The sequence below is a fragment of the Rhinichthys klamathensis genome, unplaced genomic scaffold (assembly GCF_029890125.1).
Source record: "Rhinichthys klamathensis goyatoka isolate OS25496 unplaced genomic scaffold, OSU_Roscu_1.1 h1tg000407l_1, whole genome shotgun sequence".
Lineage (NCBI taxonomy): Eukaryota > Metazoa > Chordata > Actinopteri > Cypriniformes > Leuciscidae > Rhinichthys > Rhinichthys klamathensis.
Genome location: NW_026606908.1, coordinates 404,471 through 426,135, shown reverse-complemented (window position 1 = coordinate 426,135; position 21,665 = coordinate 404,471). Strand labels below are relative to the sequence as shown.

Below are 21,665 nucleotides of genomic sequence, written 5' to 3'. Positions count from 1 at the left end.
ATTATAAATGTTTTCTATACTTGCCATGATATTTTTTGCATGAAAAACAGCATTAATAAATAAATTACATACAAATGATTTATCAGTTTATGCTGTCTTTGCATGCTAGAATCATGGCAAGTTCATGGATGATGCAAAGCATGCAGAAACCAATTTCAGTTAATTGTGCAATATTAAATAATATCTGTTATGTTCAAATATATACTGGGGATGTGTGTGTGTGTGTGTGTGTGTGTGTGTGTATATCCAACTCAAAATGATCAAACTATTATTTTTTATAAAAAAACAACAACAATTATAGTACATCAATCCTACAATGGTTTAATTTAAATTAACAATCATCCCAAAAACCATAAACCCATTATAATAAATGCCTCATATATATACACTCACCTAAAGGATTATTAGGAACACCTGTTAAATTTCTCATTAATGCAATTATCTAATCAACCAATCACATGGCAGTTGCTTCAATGCATTTAGGGGTGTGGTCCTGGTCAAGACAATCTCCTGAACTCCAAACTGAATGTCAGAATGGGAAAGAAAGGTGAATTAAGCAATTTTGAGCGTGGCATGGTTGTTGGTGCCAGACGGGCCGGTCTGAGTATTTCACAATCTGCTCAGTTACTGGGATTTTCACGTAGGGTTTACAAAGAATGGTGTGAAAAGGGAAAAACATCCAGTATGCGGCAGTCCTGTGGGCGAAAATGCCTTGTTGATGCTAGAGGTCAGAGGAGAATGGGCCGACTGATTCAAGCTGATAGAAGAGCAACTTTGACTGAAATAACCACTCGTTACAACCGAGGTATGCAGCAAAGCATTTGTGAAGCCACAACACGCACAACCTTGAGGCGGATGGGCTACAACAGCAGAAGACCCCACCGGGTACCACTCATCTCCACTACAACTAGGAAAAAGAGGCTACAATTTGCAAGAGCTCACCAAAATTGGACAGTTGAAGACTGGAAAAATGTTGCCTGGTCTGATGAGTCTCGATTTCTGTTGAGACATTCAGATGGTAGAGTCAGAATTTGGCGTAAACAGAATGAGAACATGGATCCATCATGCCTTGTTACCACTGTGCAGGCTGGTGGTGGTGGTGTAATGGTGTGGGGGATGTTTTCTTGGCACACTTTAGGCCCCTTAGTGCCAATTGGGCATCGTTTAAATGCCATGGCCTACCTGAGCATTGTTTCTGACCATGTCCATCCCTTTATGGCCACCATGTACCCATCCTCTGATGGCTACTTCCAGCAGGATAATGCACCATGTCACAAAGCTCGAATCATTTCTAATTGGTTTCTTGAACATGACAATGAGTTCACTGTACTAAAATGACCCCCACAGTCACCAGATCTCAACTCAATAGAGCATCTTTGGGATGTGGTGGAACGGGAGCTTCGTGCCCTGGATGTGCATCCCACAAATCTCCATCAACTGCAAGATGCTATCCTATCAATATGGGCCAACATTTCTAAAGAATGCTTTCAGCACCTTCTTGAATCAATGCCACATAGAATTAAGGCAGTTCTGAAGGCGAAAGGGGGTCAAACACAGTATTAGTATGGTGTTCGTAATAATCCTTTAGGTGAGTGTATATACACATATACACATCACACACACAGAATATACACAGTACATACACAGTAGGCCTATATTATATAAAACACAAACGTTTATGTTAGATGTGATTCATTTGCGATTAATCGATTTGACAGAACTAATATTTTAAGGTGTCTTAGTTTCAGTGTAATTACATAATTTGAAAACTATATCAATTAACAACATGTACTTATGCACTTGGGTTAGGGTTTGGTTTAGGGTTAGTTGCATGTAATTATGCATCATTTACTGTTTTACTGGAGTCATTTAACATGTAACAAAGGCACTGTACATTATTATTTCTCAACATATTGTATGTCACCATTGCATCAGGCATGCATTTCTGATAACCAACACTAATCAGTGGGTAAAAAACACAAATGCCATGTGTAATTTTAGCTCTCACCATGGCATCATTATTTGTTTATGTGGTTGTGCAAGTGCTGCTTTCTGTTATGTCAGCCCAGTCTCAGACCTGAGCTTCGGAATGCATTTGATTGAGCCGTTGATATGCGGATGTGCGATCAGCATATTCTCTAACAGCAGCACTTCCAGTAAAGACAGAGAGACTGTGTGCGAGTGACATGAATATGGGGGCTGGAGTTGTTTTGATGAAGAAAAGAGTCTGTGGCTGACTCAATCTCTCCCCTCCCATTTTCACTCCTCCTATCTGTCACAAAAGCAAGTCGCAGTTCCTTCCTTCTGTGGTCCACATTTATTGTTACATATGTAACATGTTATTATAGTAATAACTGTTGTAGTATAGTAATACTACATAACTAAGTAATGCATAATTACATGCAACTAACCCTAAACCAAACCAAACCCTAATCCTAACCCTAGAGTAAGTACGTGTAGTTAATTATTATAACTCTGTACTTAAATGTACAATAACAGCGTAACAAAGACAACTTAAAATAAAGTGTAATCAAATTAATTAACTGAATTTCAACGAGATACAAAGTATCAAACAGAGGGACTTCTGCAAAGAAAATGTGCTTTTCCCAGAACTAATCTCTTTTTTTGCAATGACTTTTAACAAAAGATCTCACTGTTTTCAATGTGTGAAGTTTTCACGGGTGTTCCAGTAACAACAGGCGTAGATCATCACATTAACTATACACACGTTCCACTAACATCAAATACCTTTGTTTTTCATTTTTTTTAACAGCATTGTTTTTATAAGTGACTTTAACTACTATGAAAAAAAATGTTTTGGGACAAATATGGACAACCCAACTGTTGGTTTAAATTTTTACATTAAGTTTTTAAATTGGGTTTGTCCATATTTGACCCAAACATGGGTTGAAACTATTTTGTATTTAACATTTAAATGAATAATTGAATACAATGCCATTATTACATACATGTTTTTACATTGTACTTATATTTTAAAAAATGCCTGCATGTAATTATAGCTGTAAATCATTTCTGTAATTACATCTATAATCAGACTGTTGACCCTTTCCTAACACCTTAACCAGCTGGGTTGTTTCAACACATGTTTGGGTCAAATATGGACAAACCCAAACATTGGGTTTAAAAATGTAATTAAAATGTTTAAACCGGTGGTTGGGTTCATCCATATTTGACACAAACATTGAAACAACCCATACCAAACCTGTCCCTAACTTGTATTCCCCCTCAAAAGTATTTTTCAATACAACAAGAACACAATATTGTACCTACATTTTTTTTTAATGTAAGTACATAGAAGTATGAAGCGTAATATAAAGTGTGACCACTTTGTAAAACCTTATTCTTAACATCCTGACATCTATCTATATATTTGGCTTTTTGAGGCTGCTGTACACAGATCAGTGACGAGCTTTTAACCAGGTGGAAATAGTAAGCTGGCTATTGAATATGTAAATATGTAAATCCATGGAAAAAGCAGTGTGTAGTAGGTATGCCTTCATGAGGTAAAGTATGGGAGGATAACCACAGATCTTCAGACTCTTTCAAGCTTAGATTCTCATCGTTTCCTTCCTTTGTGCATGTCGAGAGTTCTCATGCCGTTGTGTGTCCATATGCCCCCATTTCACCAGAAAACATCCAAATATCAAGCGGGGTCAAGGTGAACCGCTGCTGTGGTGATGATAGAGCATGCGGATATCAGCTTTCACTGTCTTCAGATCAGAGGGGGCGATGTGAGAGTGTGATGGGGTCTTTCCTACTGACTGTATGTGGCTGATACAGCTGATTTGAATAACAGGAGAGCTGGGGAAGACCTACTTGAGCCCCTGATGTGGAAAAAAGACACTGTCACGAGTGGGAATATTATATGCATGCAGATAGCGGAGAGGATGGAACATATTAACACTGATTATGGCAGGATTGTGACTGAGATATTACATATTCCTTCCCCACTGACCCCCTCAGGCATTACTTTCTCATAAGCACAGACAGAGACATTCATCTGTCTAAATCCTGAACTCTCTTGAAAATGAATAACCGGAGTAATTTTTTTCATTAATTTTTCAGTAGCACTTTATTTTACACTCCTGTTCTCCATGTACATAATATGTACTTATTAATATAGTAATTGCAATAACTGGGTAATAACTAGGCACTAAACCTGAACCATAGTTACCTTATATTACCCAGTACTTTCTTAGGTATACACTGTAAGTACACTGTAAAATAAAGTGCAACCCATTTTTCTATCTTAATTTAATTTTAGTAAATTAAATCAAATAATTTAACCCAATAATGACCATATTTGTCCCAGAGATGTCTTAATTATTTGAACATTTATACATTTCATTTGAACATACTTCAGGAATGGTTCAAAATCTTTCCCACGTGAAGCTTTAAAATTGAGTGACTGTAAGAGGCAGGTTGCCATTATTATTAAGTTGTGTACTTGTTTTTAGTAGTTTTTACAAACATAAAATAAATAATTGAAACTTTTTTCTAAAGATGGAAAAAGATTGTTTTTTGGATGCTTACATGTTTTCAAAATGTTTGTGAATATATATTGTTATGTTCATTTAAATGAACCCATTGATATATGATTGTTTATGTACTGTAATTGTTGTCCTTTGATCATTTTGCTGTATATTAAAAATGTTTCAGATATTAAATCGAGTTGGATAGTTGAATGGCTGTTATTAATTTTGTCCTTGAAACTAGAAAATCAGTTTAACAAAGGTATTGGTAAAAATGTGCCATTAAACAACATTACATTGTCATTAAATTGATTTGTGTTGCTTCTACATTAATTTGGGAATTCAATGTAAATATGATTACAAAAATATATTATATTTGAAGTATATTAAAGACGTAAAAAGACGAACACGAACACAATTTATTCAGAATGAGGTGTAAAATGTGATTAGTAAGAAGTGAAGTTGTTCAGTTTCATTCATTGCAGTGGTCAAAGTTCCATGAGAGTCAGCAGTGTGGGACACTGGAGCTCACCGTTTCAGTCAAAGCTTTTAATTCCACAGATGATTTCTCTATAGAAATTAGTCAAAACAGTGTTTAATAGAAAGATATGCATCACATAAACCATATTTGTGCCTCTGAGCAGATGCTGTCAGCAGATTTGTCAGACAATTACCGTTTCTTACATCATGGCACAGATCGGTTTCATCTAGAAAGTTGTGTCCTTATATAGAAAAACCCAAGATGTGTGTTAAATTCAATAGACTTCAATGTGATTTCTTGGCGGGCTTTAGAGTGCGTGAGAACCTGCGATTCTTTTAATATTTAAAACCTTAATTTCGATATGAAGTTTAAAATGATCAAGGTGGAAATTTAGCAATTAATATTCATTGTTTGCCATCATAACAGCATCACATGTGGCTGAAACTGCTTCTAACAGTCTGTTGAACTGTTTCATTTGTCCTGTGTACTGGAAGTTACAACCACAGATTTTCAGATTAAAGAGTCAGCTTCTGAAAAGCGTTTACTCACCAATAGCAAAGCTTCTTTGAATAGCGTCCAAACACTACATGAATGTTTGTTTCCACATACTTCTGCTGCCACATTTTTCCTTTAAGTTGTGCCATTTTACTTCTACATTTGCATGGTCATCCAAAATAATGTATATTTTTTGCATTTTAAATGTTGACATTACACTCAAGTTAGCTTGAATTTGTTCTGTACTCAAAATTCATTTAAACTACACATACATAAAATGACCATTGCTGCATTTATTTATTTTCAACAGTAGTGCCATATAGTACTACTTTGTCAAACAAATTTGAAACATTTCTATTATTGGGCAAGTTTACTGCATGTCAGGCTGAAACAAAATTAGGTTAAAATTATTAAACTGGTGCAAAATGTGTCTGTTCAGACTTTTATGAATTTATAAACTTAAGCAGAAAAAAAAAAAGATTTTTACAAATTTATATCAGAGCCTCAAAATCAAAAACATTCCATTAAACTTTTTACACAAACTGCTAAGAGCTGGTTTGTTTTGTGCAAATGTGCAAATGAAAATGGAAAAGTTCAATCAAGGTCTGTGTGCCTTTCCTCTGACGTTAACCTCTTTCAACTCGATAATTATATTCTTAGCCATCTTTGAGTTAGACTAATTCTGAAACTATTGGAAGCATGTGTATACGCACATGTACCTGCAGTTGTAAACAAAGCATTTCATCATTAGGTTTGCTTTTCCATTTGATGTGGTGAAGTCAGTCATTTCTGTGCTTCAGGTGCATGTAAGGTGTCAATTTCACACACTAAAGTCACTTAGCTGCATTTTTGGAGCATAAAATGAGATCAAAAAAAGCAACTCCAAAAGATTGTATTTTGAATATTACCCAATCTTTATTTGCATTACAATATAGAATACAAAAAGACAGATGTTTAGTTCTTGTAGCCTCGGCTGGCTCTGCGACCACGGGCACGCTCAAACTTCCTGCCTTTGGAGCGCACATAGGGCCTAGAGAGGAGACACGAACATGCTCAGTTAAACGGTTCATCACAACGATCAACATTTATCAAACAGCCTCAAGCTCAGGAAGGCTTGAAATAAAAGTTCACATTGATCACTTACTTGGTGTGGCTGTGTGGGGTTCCAGGAGCTTTTCCAAAATGCCTGTACACCTCTCTGCCCTTACGGGGTCCTGTTTGCAAAAAAGACAGATGCTTTAACAATCTGGAGCTGAAACGCTCGAAATACGAACAATTAAGCAACTCGTTCAGGAAAATGAGAAAGTTATTATAAACAAGAATCAGATTTAGATTCAATTTGTTTTCTACACAAAGTATTCTTGCTTTGCACACACGTACCGGACAACAGAACGGTGCCCTGTCCTCTAGGTGCTGTGAGGGCCAGCTGGTCTAAGGTCATTATCTGTCCACCAGCCTTCAAGATCCTGTGGCGAGCACCGTCGGTCACTTTTAGGGCACACACCTGTGAGAGGGCACAGGAAAGAGAAATTATGTTTCACACAACTTCACACTGCATGCACTCTGCTGGGTGAAAAACACACTAAGTATATATAAAAAAAACATCCAACATAGAGACTGCTTATAAAAAACATCTCTCCAATACATACAATGCCGTTAATATTGTGATGTTCCTAAAACATTTTTTAAATAAATTGTAGGGATGCACAGATACTGTGTACTCGTACTAAAAAAAAAAACGATACCAAGCAGATTTTGTACAGTGTTTGTGTCCAGACAAAGAAACATCAGAGTATAAACTGGATAAAGGACAAGGCAGTCTATGAATGAAGTGAATGGATCTACTTAGTGGAATATTACACAGAATATAGTAACGCCTATATAGCTGTGGTGCGTGAGCTGATAAGAGAAAACATCCCCGGACATCAGTGGAAAGTTTGTAGTTCGGTTTGGATGTCAGTGGCAAAGAAAGTGAAACGAGGCATGAATTAACTTTATTTGACGGTAGAGAGAGAGCCCTTTTGTTGAATGCTCGATTGCTGTTCGTTCAGTCAGCACACACGTGTCATTTGGATTAAAACTAAATCGTATATGCAAGTAAAACATGAACTGTTACCTGATTTTTTTGTATAGCGAGTGGTTCCCTACATTACAGGACGTTTGCAAGTCAAGAAGATTCACGAACGCAAAGAAATCACTCACTGCTCTTGACCAAATACCTTTTGTGACTATAAAGATCCATCTATATTTAAGTAATAGAATATGTACAATACAGTAATGAATATTCAGTGTTATTCCACATTTGATTACTTTAATCAAATTTCTGTACCTGAAAACTACTTAGACCTGCCTGAAAAACTCTAAAAACTGTTTTTATTTCATTTGTAGCCTTTGTTCAACTGTATTTATTTGTGCTATTTGATTATTTGCTCTTATATTTTACAGACTGCTTACTTGTCTTTAATAATGTTTTTAATTTACAGTTTTAGGCTAGTAGTTTTGCTGTAGTATCAAAATTGGAATAGAGAATTGCGATATTTCACTGGTGTCTAAAAATTTGAACCACTGACCCAATCCTCAACACCTCTGAATATGCACTGTGATATTAAATGAAAGCTAAAATTTGATAGAGCAATAGAATGGACAGTGAAAGTAACAGAAACTCATAATACATTTTAGCATGCTTAAGAATGAAAAATAACTCAAGTAAAATATATATTTGCTGAACAAATTTGATTTATATTCTTTTGGTTTCTCTAACCAATCCACTTAAAAATTTAAATTAAAATGCAGTGAAAGTTTCCAGTTCCGGAAGTAAAAACTCATTTTCTCCACTGGGAAAGCTACAAGGTTGTTAAATGATAGCATTTGCAACTGTTAAAACTGTTAGCCCGCATTATTTCAACTTGATCCCTATTCAGTAGGGATGTGCATCTCCATAGCTGAGGCCGATGCGATACGCATCTCGATGCATAGCCAACGATACGATACATTAAAGATACATATAAGCAGCTACCGATGCGATGCAATACGATTCACTACTCTTACGATGCGGTGCGATCCGATTCAACGCGATGTGATTCAATGTAATACGATGCAATGGAGAAAAATATGATGCTATGCAATTCAATATGGTATAGATACTTATTCCATGGTATAGATATGGTATAGATAGAAAACTTTTATTTCTTTTATTCAGACATACAGCAAAAGTAGCTTAAGTGCCATCTGACTTTTAACGCATATTCTTACATATTTCTTCACAAAACCAAAAGATTAAATAAAAGCAGGTGCTGTTTTAACAAAGAATAAACATAAATAAATAAAAAACTTTCACAAACATGTCTTTCATAACTGTATTCAGATGTAAAAATATACATCTATGGGAAAAACTATTATTTGCAGTCACAGGCTTCTGTCCAGATTAACTTAATGTCCTACTTTAAGGTTTAAAGACTCTCAGGAAACGCCTCGCACTCCGTAGTGTTGTGATCCGTCATATTCCCGTAGCAGCGCAGCAGTGGTGATGAGAGAACGCGCTTGAGCAACAGTTCAGAAAGGAGAAATCGATCTAGTCGAACTGGACGCGCGAATGAGGCGAAATTGTGTCCATCGCACCGCGCTAAACGCGTCTCGCGCCGCAGGACCTCCAGACCCGCGTCAACGCGTCTTTACAATGACTTAACATGGAAATCTCTTGCTACAGACGCTCTATCCGCGTTCGGTGTGAACGCAGCAGTTACATAATAAAATATTGGTCACAAATGATTGGTCACTTTCTAAATAGTAAAAGTATAGCGCATCTACTAATAATTATATATGAATAAATCGTTTTTTACCGATGCAGATGTTAGAAACGATGCATCGCGATACAAATGCCAACTTGTATCCGATGCACACTTATTTAAATCGATGCATCGCATCGTTAGCTTTTATGCCGATGCGAATCGGTGAATCTTACCATCCCTACTATTCAGACATTAACTGTTTGTCATGTGGATGTCTATAAAAATAAATGTGCATTTCACCTCATGCACTCGGTTGGAGGCAGTGCAGGAGCGAGTTTTGTAATTCAAAGCCGGGAATGCGCTGCTCATGTGCTCAGTCACATGATTGTCTGCTGTAAATAAATGTCACAAGGCCTATGCTTTGAATAAGTATAATTACTAATTACTCTTATATTAATAAGATAGATGCGCTATAGCTGAAATAGTTTTCTGCCCATCTCAAAATGTGGAAATTAGGTAATGCAGCCTCTTTTACATGAGGTAAACATAGCTGCTTGGTTTATATTTGTAATGTATATACAATTGTATAGAATAACTTAACCCCTTAAGTGTCACCGGCCCACCGGTGGGCCCAAATCCATTACATTTTTAAAACAGTAATCTCCTATTCTAAACCTAAACTAATCTTGACAAACTATATATCATTTGAAAGCTTACAATTTCTAGTTCCCATATTTGGTGATTGATTTTCAAAATAAATTACAGAGGAGCCGTAATTTATCAATTTGCAACAAGAATATTTTCATACTCCTAAAGCGTGTTTAGACCTTTATTTTAAAATAGTGATGAACATGAAAAATCATGAAAGAAGGGTAGAAACCTCAGTTTGTTTTCATGCCAAGAGTTCAAAAGAAAGCATCCATTCAATTATTTTAGAAAAGAAGGTCTGAATTTATTTTTAAATATAAAGAAAAAAATTATAGATTCACCATTTGTGGCAGGAAGCTATAACGCAAATGCGTGTTCTTTTTATGTGTTTCTTAGAGGTTGAATTCATATCAAAATCTGCCAAACTTCTCATATTACTTCTGAATAGGATGTCTACTTCATAAATTGTATGAAAATTGTGGAAATAATGGTTCAAATCACTCAAAACACATATGGAAATGGAGGCGCCCTTATATGGGCAGTAATGGAGTCTGGTTGTCATCTAGTGAAAAAGTTTGGTAGTGCGCCCAAACAAAATCTTACTGAAAGCTCATTTTTTGAGATATCAACCTAAAATTTGAAACAACTTGTTCAGATTTTTGGCTTAGATTTTTTTTGCAGTTTTAGAGTCGCCAAGGTTTTGAAAATATATATTTTATATAAAATATGAATAATTACATTTTTTACATTATACATGTTCATAAACTCAAACTTCTATTACTTTTTTTCTGTTTCACTTTCTTAATTTATTTCACTTCTACAAAAATCTGCCAAATGTCTTTAAAACAAGACCAATCTTACGTCTATATTCCAAAGCATTCTTGAATTACAACCATTTAAGTTCGAAATGTGCATTTTCATGTATATTCAAAAAAAGGGGGGTGACACTTAAAGCAGGGGTGGGGAACCTTTTTCCTGGGCCATTTACAATTTTTTTAACATTCTATAAGGGCCATTGTAATGAGGTTCAGTGTTTGAAGAAGAAGAGAGGGTCGGCGTGACTGGGACTCGTACGTTTTATTCAGAGGTGTAGTGGTAAAAAAAAGAGGTGGGTAAACTATAAATTCTGGTGGACCACGACATGGTCACCCGGTAAGGTGGGCCACTGCCTACCGGTGTATGTGTATCCTGATGACATTGCTATAGGCAGGGCTCGACATTAAGCCTTTCATACGCTTGTCCTTCGGACAAGTAAATCTGTCATTCACTTGTCCGAGTAAAAAAGTTTCTCGTCCGGATTTTTTTTGTTGTTGTTGTTAATTTATTCTGAAACAATATTCTCATCAGTGTTCAATTAGCTTTATATTTAAATCGGCATATTGTAATATTTGCACCTTTAAAGGGCATCCCCTCCCCCAATATTATTAAATGTATGCTTCATCTTTCATTTTAAATTCCTAAATTTGATCAATAAATTAAATTATTTCGAATAATAAGACACTATAGGGCTGATCAAATTAAATCATTTACACTGAAAAATTACAATTGCATAAAATAATGTTATGAAATTGATTTAAATTTACAAATAAGAAACGTTGGAAAGAATTTTCTACTTTTAAACATAACACAAACCGCCAGTACGTGGCGGCAGGCGACCGTCTTAATGAGTGAGTCATTGATTCATCCATGATTCAAACGATTTGTTCAAACGGTTGATTCATTCAAGATTGAGACAGATGTTTATGAATGGGTCATTGAATCTTTGACTCAATCGATTCGTTCAAAATGCTGAATCATTCAGTAATGAAAACAGGTTGAGTGTTCCTGTGAGATGCGCCGTGGTTCTGCTGTGATTTTTGTTTGGAACTATTTTCGCTGCTGAAACAGAACAAAAACAGCCAATATTGCATCTAAAATGTAAGTGACTTAATTTTAACTGTTTATTGAACTGTTGTAGGAAATTAATGTCACATTTTCAATCGTGATGGTGTTCAGGAAAAATAATTGAGGTTGCTTAACATATGTTAAAAATATACAAACTCCATATTTAGATTTTTTTTATAGGCAGTATGTTGTTAACTGAGTGTGTGTGTGCGCTCATTTGTGTAGATTTCTCCTTGAGAGGCTGCGCGAGCGTCAACAGCGCAACCAACAACACTGACAGTAATGCAGCGCAATATAAAAGAGTTCGTCATAGGTTTAACAACCTATGAAACTAATAATTAACAATATGAAACTAAAACGACATAAGCTTAATTTATAGCTATTTAGAGGTGGATAAAAGCACAAAACAGTCACATAATATTAGGGCTGGGTATCGTTCAAAATCTTTCGATCCGGTGCCAATTTCGATACCTCAGTTTCGATACCGGTTCCTAACGATACTTTTTTCGATACCAATTTTATGAAATCCTTTTTAACAAGATTACATAACACATTACCTCAGAAAAACTTTGGTTTTATTTTTTTCAGTTTGACTCATGCTCCTTAGCCAGTGCACAAAGGGACAAAAACCGTTTTGTAAAGAGCTCATGCTCACCAAAGCTGATTTTTAAAAAATAAAAAATACAGTAAAACTTGTAATATTGTGAAATAGTATTACAATTTAAAATCTTATTTGAATATATTTCAAAATGAAATGTATTGAAATGAATTAAATTCAAAGCTGAATTTTCAAAATCATTACTTCAGTGTCACATGACCCTTCAGAAATATGAAAACAGTTTGCTGCTTAATATTTTGGAAAATGATACATTTTTCATGATTTTTTGATGAATAAAAAATTCAAAAGAACATAATTTATTTAAAAACGAAATATCTTGTAACATTACACATGTTTTAATGTCACCTTTGATAACTTTAATGCATCCTTGCTGAAAAGAAATTCTGACTAACCAACACATTTTTGGACGGCAGTGTACATTCAGTAGGTTATTATTTATTGCAATATAAACACTGTCAGAGTGGTCAACAAGGTATCTTCCTTTACCAATCGAAGAGGAGCAACTTTTATGTTTACTCTGTGCACTGTCAAGGTCTTCATCATATTTGTCGTGGAACCGGTCTTTGCAATTATTTTACCGCATAGGCCAGTACCACGCGCTGTTGGCATCGAGCCTGGAGAAATGCACCTACACTTTTGATCGACTTTTCCACATCTTTAAGGTATTATGTTTGTGTGCTCGCGTTTCATGAATATGTGTGCGGAGAGTTTGTGTGTGTGTGTGCTCGCGTCTCAGTGCTCGCATGAGTCGTGTCTAATAATAAGTATGCGCGCGGAGAGTTTGTGAGTCCACGCGCGCGTCTCATATGACTATGTGCGCGGAGAGTTCTGCGCGTCTCGTGTGTGTAGAGTTTGCGTGTATGTGCATTTCATATGTATTTCTTTGAACACTGACATTGACGAGTTAACTCCGTAGGTATCAAAATCTGGAATCGAACAACATGTCAATTTTCGATACTCGATAGTATCGAGGCAATTCGATCGATACCTAAAAAGTATCGAACTCGGTACCCAGCCCTACATAATATAATACTCTTTCCACAGCTTGGGCTCAACTCTTTCCACTAAATCAGCACAGACTCATTCCTCTTTTAGTCGGCCACTCATTCCACTTGCTGTCGGCGAATCTACCTTTCTTTTTTTGACAGTCGCCATGATGCATATCAGCGATGACAACCGCTAACGTTACGTGTCTGTTGCGTTCATTCTGACTGTGAAGCGACCACCCGGAAACGCTCGTTATTTTATAATATATTATGTTATTTTATAATATTGTATATTATCTATTATATTAAATGTAACGTGGTTGGTTAGTTCAGGGAAGAAGGAGGCGGGAACCGGCAAACGTTTAAACCACTTTAATACATTAATACGCAAATGACAAAATGAAAGTAAAAGCAGTAGCTCCTCGTGGACGACGACCACACACACATAAAGTAAAGTCCATGCCTGGTCCTCCGCTGTCTTCGTTCCGATACTTTTACGCGCCCCGAAGCTGATCAGTGAGAAACTTGAAACCGGTGCGGGGCGCGGTGAGAAACTTGAAACCGGTGCGGCGCGCGCGCCCCCGAAGCTCATCCGTGAGAAACTTGAAACCGGTGCGCAGGTGACTCGTGCTACTGGCCTCGCCCTGCTTGCCACTTTGCCTATTTTGTGTTTTCTGTCACAGGAAAAGTAATTGCTGAGATTTTTGGTTCTGAAGTTCTTTCTTTTTTTGGGGGGAGGATTTGACTCGCGGGCCGCATCAAACTGTTTTGCGGGCCGGTTACGGCCCGGGGGCCGGACGTTCCCCACCCCTGACTTAAAGGGTTAAAATTGTATTGCATACCTGTTGAGGCCACAATAAAGGCCCATTTCAAATGTTAGCATGCTTTTCTTTTTGTTCTTAACAGCTCCCACTCGCTGAGGTGGAGAAGTGATGAAATATTGTACTTGTTTTTTTGTTTCAGCATTACAGTAATAAAAAGAGTACATCTTCAAAATGCAGGCAAATACAGCAAAGCACAACAGTTATCTCAGTGCTCTGCAGTGGTCAAAAGGGATTTAAACCGTGAATTCTGAAACAATCTCTTTTTGTAAACTCAGATGTGGATTCGGAAGGCAATTAAATTACCACACGACCCTGGTGTTTGTCAAAAAACAGTAGGTAATTAGGGCAGGGATTTTTACGTGGATGGTGGGAGAAAAACACTGACATTCTGGATTCGGACGGCAATAAAATCGGACTAGCCGCAGTAAAAATGTAAAATGCCTTGCGACACCATGAAAACAATTACTGTGCAAATAAGGCTTTAATTTTAAAATAACAGTGTTTAAGTGTTTACATATCACGTCTAAAATGGACATGGACAGACGGACCTTTAACACAAAGCTTATAAGACATTAACCACACTTTCAATGTCTGTCTTACCTTCAGTTTAGGGATTTTGTGAATCCTGACATCATCAGTAATTGTTCCCACAACAACAGCAGTCAGGTTTTCACGGCCTGGAAGCTTCATCTTACGAATCTAGAGGCAGAGAAAGAAGAAAACTTTGCATGAGACCAACGCCAAGGTTTAATTAGGGCTGTGTTAAAAATATTAATTTCTAACCAATTCTCATTTTGACGAATCAATATCAATTCTTAGATATTTCACCCAAAACTAAAAATTCTGACATTTAAATCACCCTCAAGTTGTTCTAAACATGTTTGCGTTTCTCTTCTACGGAACTTAAAAGATGATATTTAGAAGAATGTGGGTAACCAAACGGTTTCTAGTCAGTATTTTTTTTTTCGTACTCTATGGGGAAGTCTATGGGGACCAGCAATTGTTTGGTACCCGATTTTTCAGTCTTATGCTGAAACAAGGTGATGAACAAAACATTGTAGCAACTCCCATCCATTTAATTGCACTGTTGCACTTTGTTACGTTTGATATGAAATGGCCTCAGCTTTCAAATTCTGTCAATTTTATTACTAAATTCAAAAAATGTATACCACTTTCAATCCATATTGTCTCATGTAATTGCTCAGTGTTTCAACTGCGGAAAGACGTCAATAAAACAGCTAGAAAAAAAATTCCAGATAGGAGCATTTAGCTAAATATATTCATATTTGTACTCAACCTGTTTTTCAATATTTTAAGTATTTTGAATAAATTGACAGCTACAGTTTAAAAGTAAAAAAATGTCAACTTCCATAATGTAATTGTGTGCATATACATCAGTTCATTTTAACCTTTAATATTATAGTAATGGTTCCCTAAACAGTTTACAGCATTAGTTGAGATTTATTTTCCTTGAGAAAATTTGCCATGCACTGTACCTGATATACATCTAAAAGAATCGATATCGAATCATAATAGAATCAAGCAAGCTTGTGAGTAGAAATCAAATTGTGAAATCGGTGTTAATACCCAGCCCAATAATTAACACGCAAAAGGTCATGTGTAAACGAGATCTGCAGAAGTAATGCCTGCTACAGACTGTGTGATTTCAACACTGTACAACATGGATCTATTAAACTTGGGTATGACATGCATGTAGACTGTACGATGACGACACCTATTGAATAGTAGGCGCAAGTTAGCATAGAATAAAACATCATCAGCATGCGCTAGTGATAAACAAATAGAGCAAGATGAATTGCACTTTGGCGTTTGTGGTTTTTATATGCGCTAAAAAAACAATGAAGAGTCAGCGAGAGAATATGGATGCGGTCATGGCTAGGGAAAAGAGACCAACTTGGCATGCCAATTTTGTAAATGAGGCTTGAGGGAAGTAGTTAGTTTTAGCACCATGTCACACAATACACCATTTCAAATTGCATTTTTACTGGCTAGTCAGTAGATGTAGGTCGTAGCAGCAAACACACGGTGAGATGATCAAGCTAAACTTGACACTGATTGCAGGCCATCTTTGGCCTTGACAAGACAACTTCTGTCACTTAACGACGTAGGACCACCGTTTAGGAGCCATGACCACAGAAACCGCCACGATTGGTCATCTTTCGTCTGGGACAGGACAAAATCGTACAATGTGTACCGGGCATAACACTGGGGTTTAAACTCACCAGTCGGGAAATGGACAGAGGCGGGCGGTTGGTCTTGCTCATGAAGAGTCTCCTCAGAATGACCTTGTTGAAGGGAGCATCAGAACGACGAGACAGGAACCTGTACAACTACAACACACAACAAAAAGCAAACTGATAAAATTAAAGGAAAAAATTGACAACTGATCCAACTGGCCAGAGAAATGTAGCAATACGTTTTACAGCTGGAGTTTCTTGCTTGCTTATCTGTGTTGAGTAAGTTATCATGTTGGTTCTTACCTTGACCAAGAGCCTCAGGTAAATATCCTGACTTTTGGGCTCCTTCCTGTGAACCTTACGGTCCTTGTTGTGTCTGATGTCAACTCCCTGTAGGATTCCGCAAAATACATCAATTACACACCAATAAAAAGCATCGTTTCACAGACCTGGAGAATTAGCACTTTCTTCATAGATTACACTAGCTTGAGAACTTGCACATGAGCAATAATGGCTAGCACAACGAAAAAAATAACTTAAAGTGAAAAACGTCTTTACCATAATTCAAATTTGTCTCAGATAAGCTGTAACTCATGTGGCTGTGAGAGCCGAATACTGCTAGCACTAGTAAAGCTAACTTAGCTTAGCCAACACGAGTTTGCTGTAACGTTAGTGTTTTTACTTCTGACCAGTTATCGAAATTAAACACCAGTATGCATTTATTATATATATTTATAAACAGAAGATCAATGAGACAGTAACACGCTGTCGTCAGAGTATGTACGGCAAGTATTTTAAAACACGACAAATGAACGGGAGTCTCAGCTCTGCGGCCCGATGTGCGTTAACCGGCATTTACTTATTAATTTCACACACTATCCACAATAATACCTATATCTAATCATTTATAGCGCTATGTAATGCTTCTAAACATCATCTGCGGTAGAACTAGAACAGATATTGCTGAGGATGGAGGTAGATTTTGGATACTGGTAGACTCCATGAGATATCAAGCTACCTACCATCTTGGACTCAGAGTGAAAAGGGAAAAAGAAAGCTCGCGAGAGGACGTATAGCGAGATTACGGAACGGTATGAGTCACGTGACTGTAAAATGGCGCGTCCGGATAGGCTCACGATTCCTGTCACTGAAAAAAAAAACATTTCAGTGTACACTCTGGTGTGCATTGGATATGGTTGGTTACAGAAAGAGAGTAGGTCTACAGTCAAATTCATAATAAACGGTGTTTAAGCAAACAAATATAGCTAAATAAAAATGTAGGGCCTATGTAAAGCGCTTTGAGTGCCGAGAAAAGCGCTATATAAACGTAATGAATTAGTATTATGTACAAATGTAGTAGCCTACTATTGTACAGCAGTGTGGTCTATCTCAGCTACGTTTAAAAGAGCTTGATTACAAAGTTATTATAATGAAGACATATCTTTTTTGTGATAAATATAATTATAGCCTATACAGGCCTATTATAGTTTCATTTGAAACATTCTAAAAAATCTCTTAAAATCATAAAAATCTCTTAAAAACTAAAATTCTCTAATCAATTTTCTGAATGCATGGATTTTAAGTGAACAATGTCATTTTTAATTTTTTTTGGTTCCACTTTATATTAAGTGTCTTTATGTACTAAAGAAGACACCTGATGTTTTTTTTGGACCTCATAATGTTTAATAGAACCAATTTCCCACACCTACATTATTGTTTTCTTGATAATCCATTTCACTGTGGAAGAAAAGATCTGTCACTACTTCCGTTTCATTGCAACTTCTAAAAGAATGAGTGGGAAAACTGGGGTAACAAAAAATGTGTTTATTATGAAGCATAATTGATCATTTAAAATATTATTTTATTTGTAATTTACCTATAGGAGACAAGGAAAATGATTTGTTAAAATCTCAGTAGTTTAAAAAATCAGCCAGCTTTAATGCATCCCTTAAGTTGCATATATGCAGTGTGTTGCATATTTAGATATTCAAGCAGCTGTGGAATAAAGCCTAGCTCAGGAAGTCACTCTTCTGTTGCTTGAAATGACACAAGAAGACAGTCCAGCCAAGAGCGACTCCTCCAACAAAAACCGTACGAGCCACTGGCGGGATCAGGGAGAAGTTCACAGCCTGAGACATGAAGAATATAATTAGGAAATAAATGAAGAAGCATCTTAGAAAAAGATCTGACAGATGTATGAACAAATGCATACCTGCATTGCTGACCAGTACACCACTCCAGTCTACCGAAATAGAAACAAAGAGTAAATCAATGTGTCAAATTTGATCCAGAATTTACACATGTGCAATTGCTCTTGTGCTCTTCAATGTTTACCTGATAAGAGGTCCAGAATTTATTTTTCCAGTCTTCAAGGGGATCCTCTGCACCCTCCAATGCGCTCAGCCCTTTAGAAGTGTAATTAACACTTTAGTTCATCATTATTCATTCATTTGTGCACCAATATATTTTTGTATTGATTTTGTTTGATTGAACAAGTAGAAGTGGAAATTCCTCAGTTATTAATTTTGGTGAGTATATTTATTGCTGATTCTCACCAATGTAGAAAGCACTTATTGTCATAGGGGCTGCAAACAGCTGGTCTAGAAACACTTTGAGTGACACTCTTTTGGCCCCTCCCCCCGGAAACATCCTCTCCAGTCCTCGTAGCCAATGGTAATTGAAGTTAGCATGGAAACAGAACCCAACCAGTGCCACCCGAGCGGTCTGGGCCCAGTCGATGCCGTGAAGCTGTGGAACATGTTGGACTGGAGCTGATGTTTCATTTTCTTCCGAGGCTTTTTTATTGCCTTCTGGGTCACTTATTTTGGTATTATACCAAGTCAGATCATCTGTCTTTGCTTCTCCAGCCACAGTTACTCCTTCAGTGGACATCTTAGATGGATCTTGTCCCATTCTATCTGGTTTGTGTTGTTCTGTCACTTTGTCCTGAGCTTTTCCCATCATGGTTTGCTGAATGAGGTCCGCTGTGGCAAACAGGGTTGTGTATCCCAGCACATTAGGGATGTATGGATGGGATTTGAACAAAGTCCATGCTCTGTTCATGATGACCGCTGGACAGGGATAATAAAAGCAAATATTTCATTAAACTGAATAGGCTCAATCTACAATAAATGTCGTTTGATCCTTTTAATTTGAGTTTTTAAAGTCACCATGAAATCAAAATTCTTATTTTTTTGCCTCCCACTTGCAGCAACATCTCTTCTCTTCTCTGATGATGTGTTTACTGGCGTGAGGGCGGGACAACCTGTCACTCACATGACATCACAGCAATAGCAAACCACAAGAGATGCTACTCACTGCAGAGCCAATGGGTGGAGCTTGACGTCCAGCTCCACCTCACTGGACTTAATGGGTGGAGCTAGACGACCCCCACCCACACACTAACCCTATAGCTAAACATAACTCTGCCCATTATTTCCAGAGAAGGAGAGCTGGATGTCATTTGGCACTGCAGTGAGCACCACTTGAACCATTCCTGATGGACAAATTAAAGTCCCAGCCTACATTTTTTCTTGTTCAATGCTGTTCCAATCAGATCAAAATAGGGAAGAAAAGTCTGTTTCATGCTGACTTTTAAGTTTTTTAATAGTTGCAAATGACAATTTAAGTTTAAATAATGTTTTTTTTTGTTGTAACTCACCATGTAGCTGTCCTGTTTTAAGAATGAATGACAAATCTCAAGGTTCACTTGTATCCCTCTGATTGATTCTTGTAAACAAAGCTGATTGGTCAAACATAGACCAATCAGAGTTTGTTTTGAGGTACAAAGTTCAAAGTAGCAAGAATTACTGTTTATGATAAGGTTTATCAGTGCCAGAATGTGAGAAAAGAACACATGGAGAGAACCAGGGAACATTTGAGGGAATGTATTATGAAAGGGAAATTATTTTAATAATCAGTATATAAAACATCCTTCTACTTAATATAAAACAAATTAATCATAATGAAATGCAGAAATCAGATACAACGTGAAGTATATGAAGCTCACCGACGTTAAACTTGAGAGAAGCACATTCTAACACCAGGCTGAAAGCAGAAGTTCTTCAAGCAGAGAACATATGCAGCAGTGACATGTGAGAAGCTGCACTAAATATAGTGAAGAGTGTCCTGTCCACACCCCACTGTAATGTTACCATAGTGCTGAATGATAGTGGACCAATAATTCACATAACCAATGAATCTCACAAAAATTCAAGCAAGAGGCCATTAGCAATTTAACATGGTTCGGTGTTGTTAACTGACACTAAAAATATCACAAACTGCATTTACAAGACTATTCCTTTAGGAATTAATTCAAAATACAATGCTCTAATGTGTATATGGTAGACTATCTTATTTTCTTTTAAGTCATTTATTAAGCATTCATAGTTCAATTGAATATGTTCCTGCTTTGAATCATGTCATATTCCCTGCCTCTGGACCACGTTCCATTCTGTTGAACGTCCCCATAGATATGTAAAAATAACATTTTGTCTGAGGGCTGAAATGTGAAGGCAATTTGTGTGTGGCAACCAGTAGAGCTCTCAGACAGGAGAATGTGTTAATGAGGATCTGAGATTAAAGAGATCAATTAAAGGGCCGTTAAGCGCTCAACTGGTGCGCTGTGTTTGCTAACACTTAACAAGCGCTGTTTTTGACCATGCTCAAGGAGACCGCACGGCACGAACCAGTTGACTTCTAATTGCTTTTCTTTTCATTCTACTGCACTTCTCTGTCCTCTTTAATGGCCTTGCCACCCTTTATCTAGCAGACAAAGAATCGTTCACTGTGGCATCATCACCGAATCAATGTCACCCTCCCCTCGGTCATTCATTCATTCACACTCTCTCTGTCTCTCGGTCAGTCAGGGTGCAGGACTGGATCACCTGTGCAAAGTCGTCTGGTTCCCTGCTTCAAAAGTGGATTCTTACTGAGTAACAGAAGGTAGGTGGTGCTTTCATAGAAAGATTGATTATCAGGCTTTTAGAGATCTAAATCTTAATTTGATGTACTGAATGTTCTGCTCCTTTAGTTTTACAAAATGTTAATATACTGAGCCTAAGCTATCAACATTCATTGGCAATTTAGCAAACAACTACTGAATCTGATGTGATATTATCTTATTTTCTTTCTCTCTTTCTTTAATGCCCCTCATATTTTATCCCCAAAGCTATGCGCCCATCCAGTATTTTGACCTTTGAGCCAGGGCCGGAGCACGGAGTGCCATGGGGTCGGGATCTTTTTACTTTCGTGACCTCAGCAGCTGGTCACATGATGAGGACTTTGCAAAAACCACGTAAAAACAAGCC

At 37.0% G+C, this 21,665-nt stretch overlaps 2 protein-coding genes across 3 annotated transcripts; both read right to left on the bottom strand.

Annotated features, from left to right (window-relative positions):
* Nucleotides 1–6,359: 6,359 nt before the first annotated feature.
* Nucleotides 6,360–17,463, bottom strand: rpl18 (ribosomal protein L18). Of its 2 annotated transcripts, none has more exons than XM_056234904.1 (7): nucleotides 17,379–17,463; nucleotides 16,660–16,746; nucleotides 16,402–16,509; nucleotides 14,759–14,857; nucleotides 6,850–6,973; nucleotides 6,614–6,683; nucleotides 6,360–6,499 (listed from the first exon to the last, which is right to left on the bottom strand). In XM_056234904.1, exons 1-7 carry the CDS (start codon nucleotides 17,379–17,381, stop codon nucleotides 6,424–6,426), a joined length of 567 nt encoding a protein of 188 aa, XP_056090879.1. In that variant the 5' UTR covers nucleotides 17,382–17,463; the 3' UTR covers nucleotides 6,360–6,423. The 2 variants fall into 2 exon arrangements, with proteins under 2 accessions (XP_056090879.1, XP_056090880.1); XM_056234905.1 differs by lacking the exon at nucleotides 17,379–17,463 and adding an exon at nucleotides 16,915–16,936.
* Nucleotides 17,464–18,270: 807 nt separating this feature from the next.
* On the bottom strand, nucleotides 18,271–20,173 carry si:ch211-120k19.1 (uncharacterized protein LOC563199 homolog). The gene is made up of 5 exons (XM_056234877.1): nucleotides 20,018–20,173; nucleotides 18,912–19,427; nucleotides 18,691–18,761; nucleotides 18,569–18,598; nucleotides 18,271–18,485 (listed from the first exon to the last, which is right to left on the bottom strand). The coding sequence occupies exons 2-5, from the start codon at nucleotides 19,417–19,419 to the stop codon at nucleotides 18,366–18,368; spliced, it is 729 nt and encodes a 242-aa protein (XP_056090852.1). The 5' UTR covers nucleotides 19,420–19,427; nucleotides 20,018–20,173; the 3' UTR covers nucleotides 18,271–18,365.
* Between the last annotated feature and the right edge of the window lie 1,492 nt (nucleotides 20,174–21,665).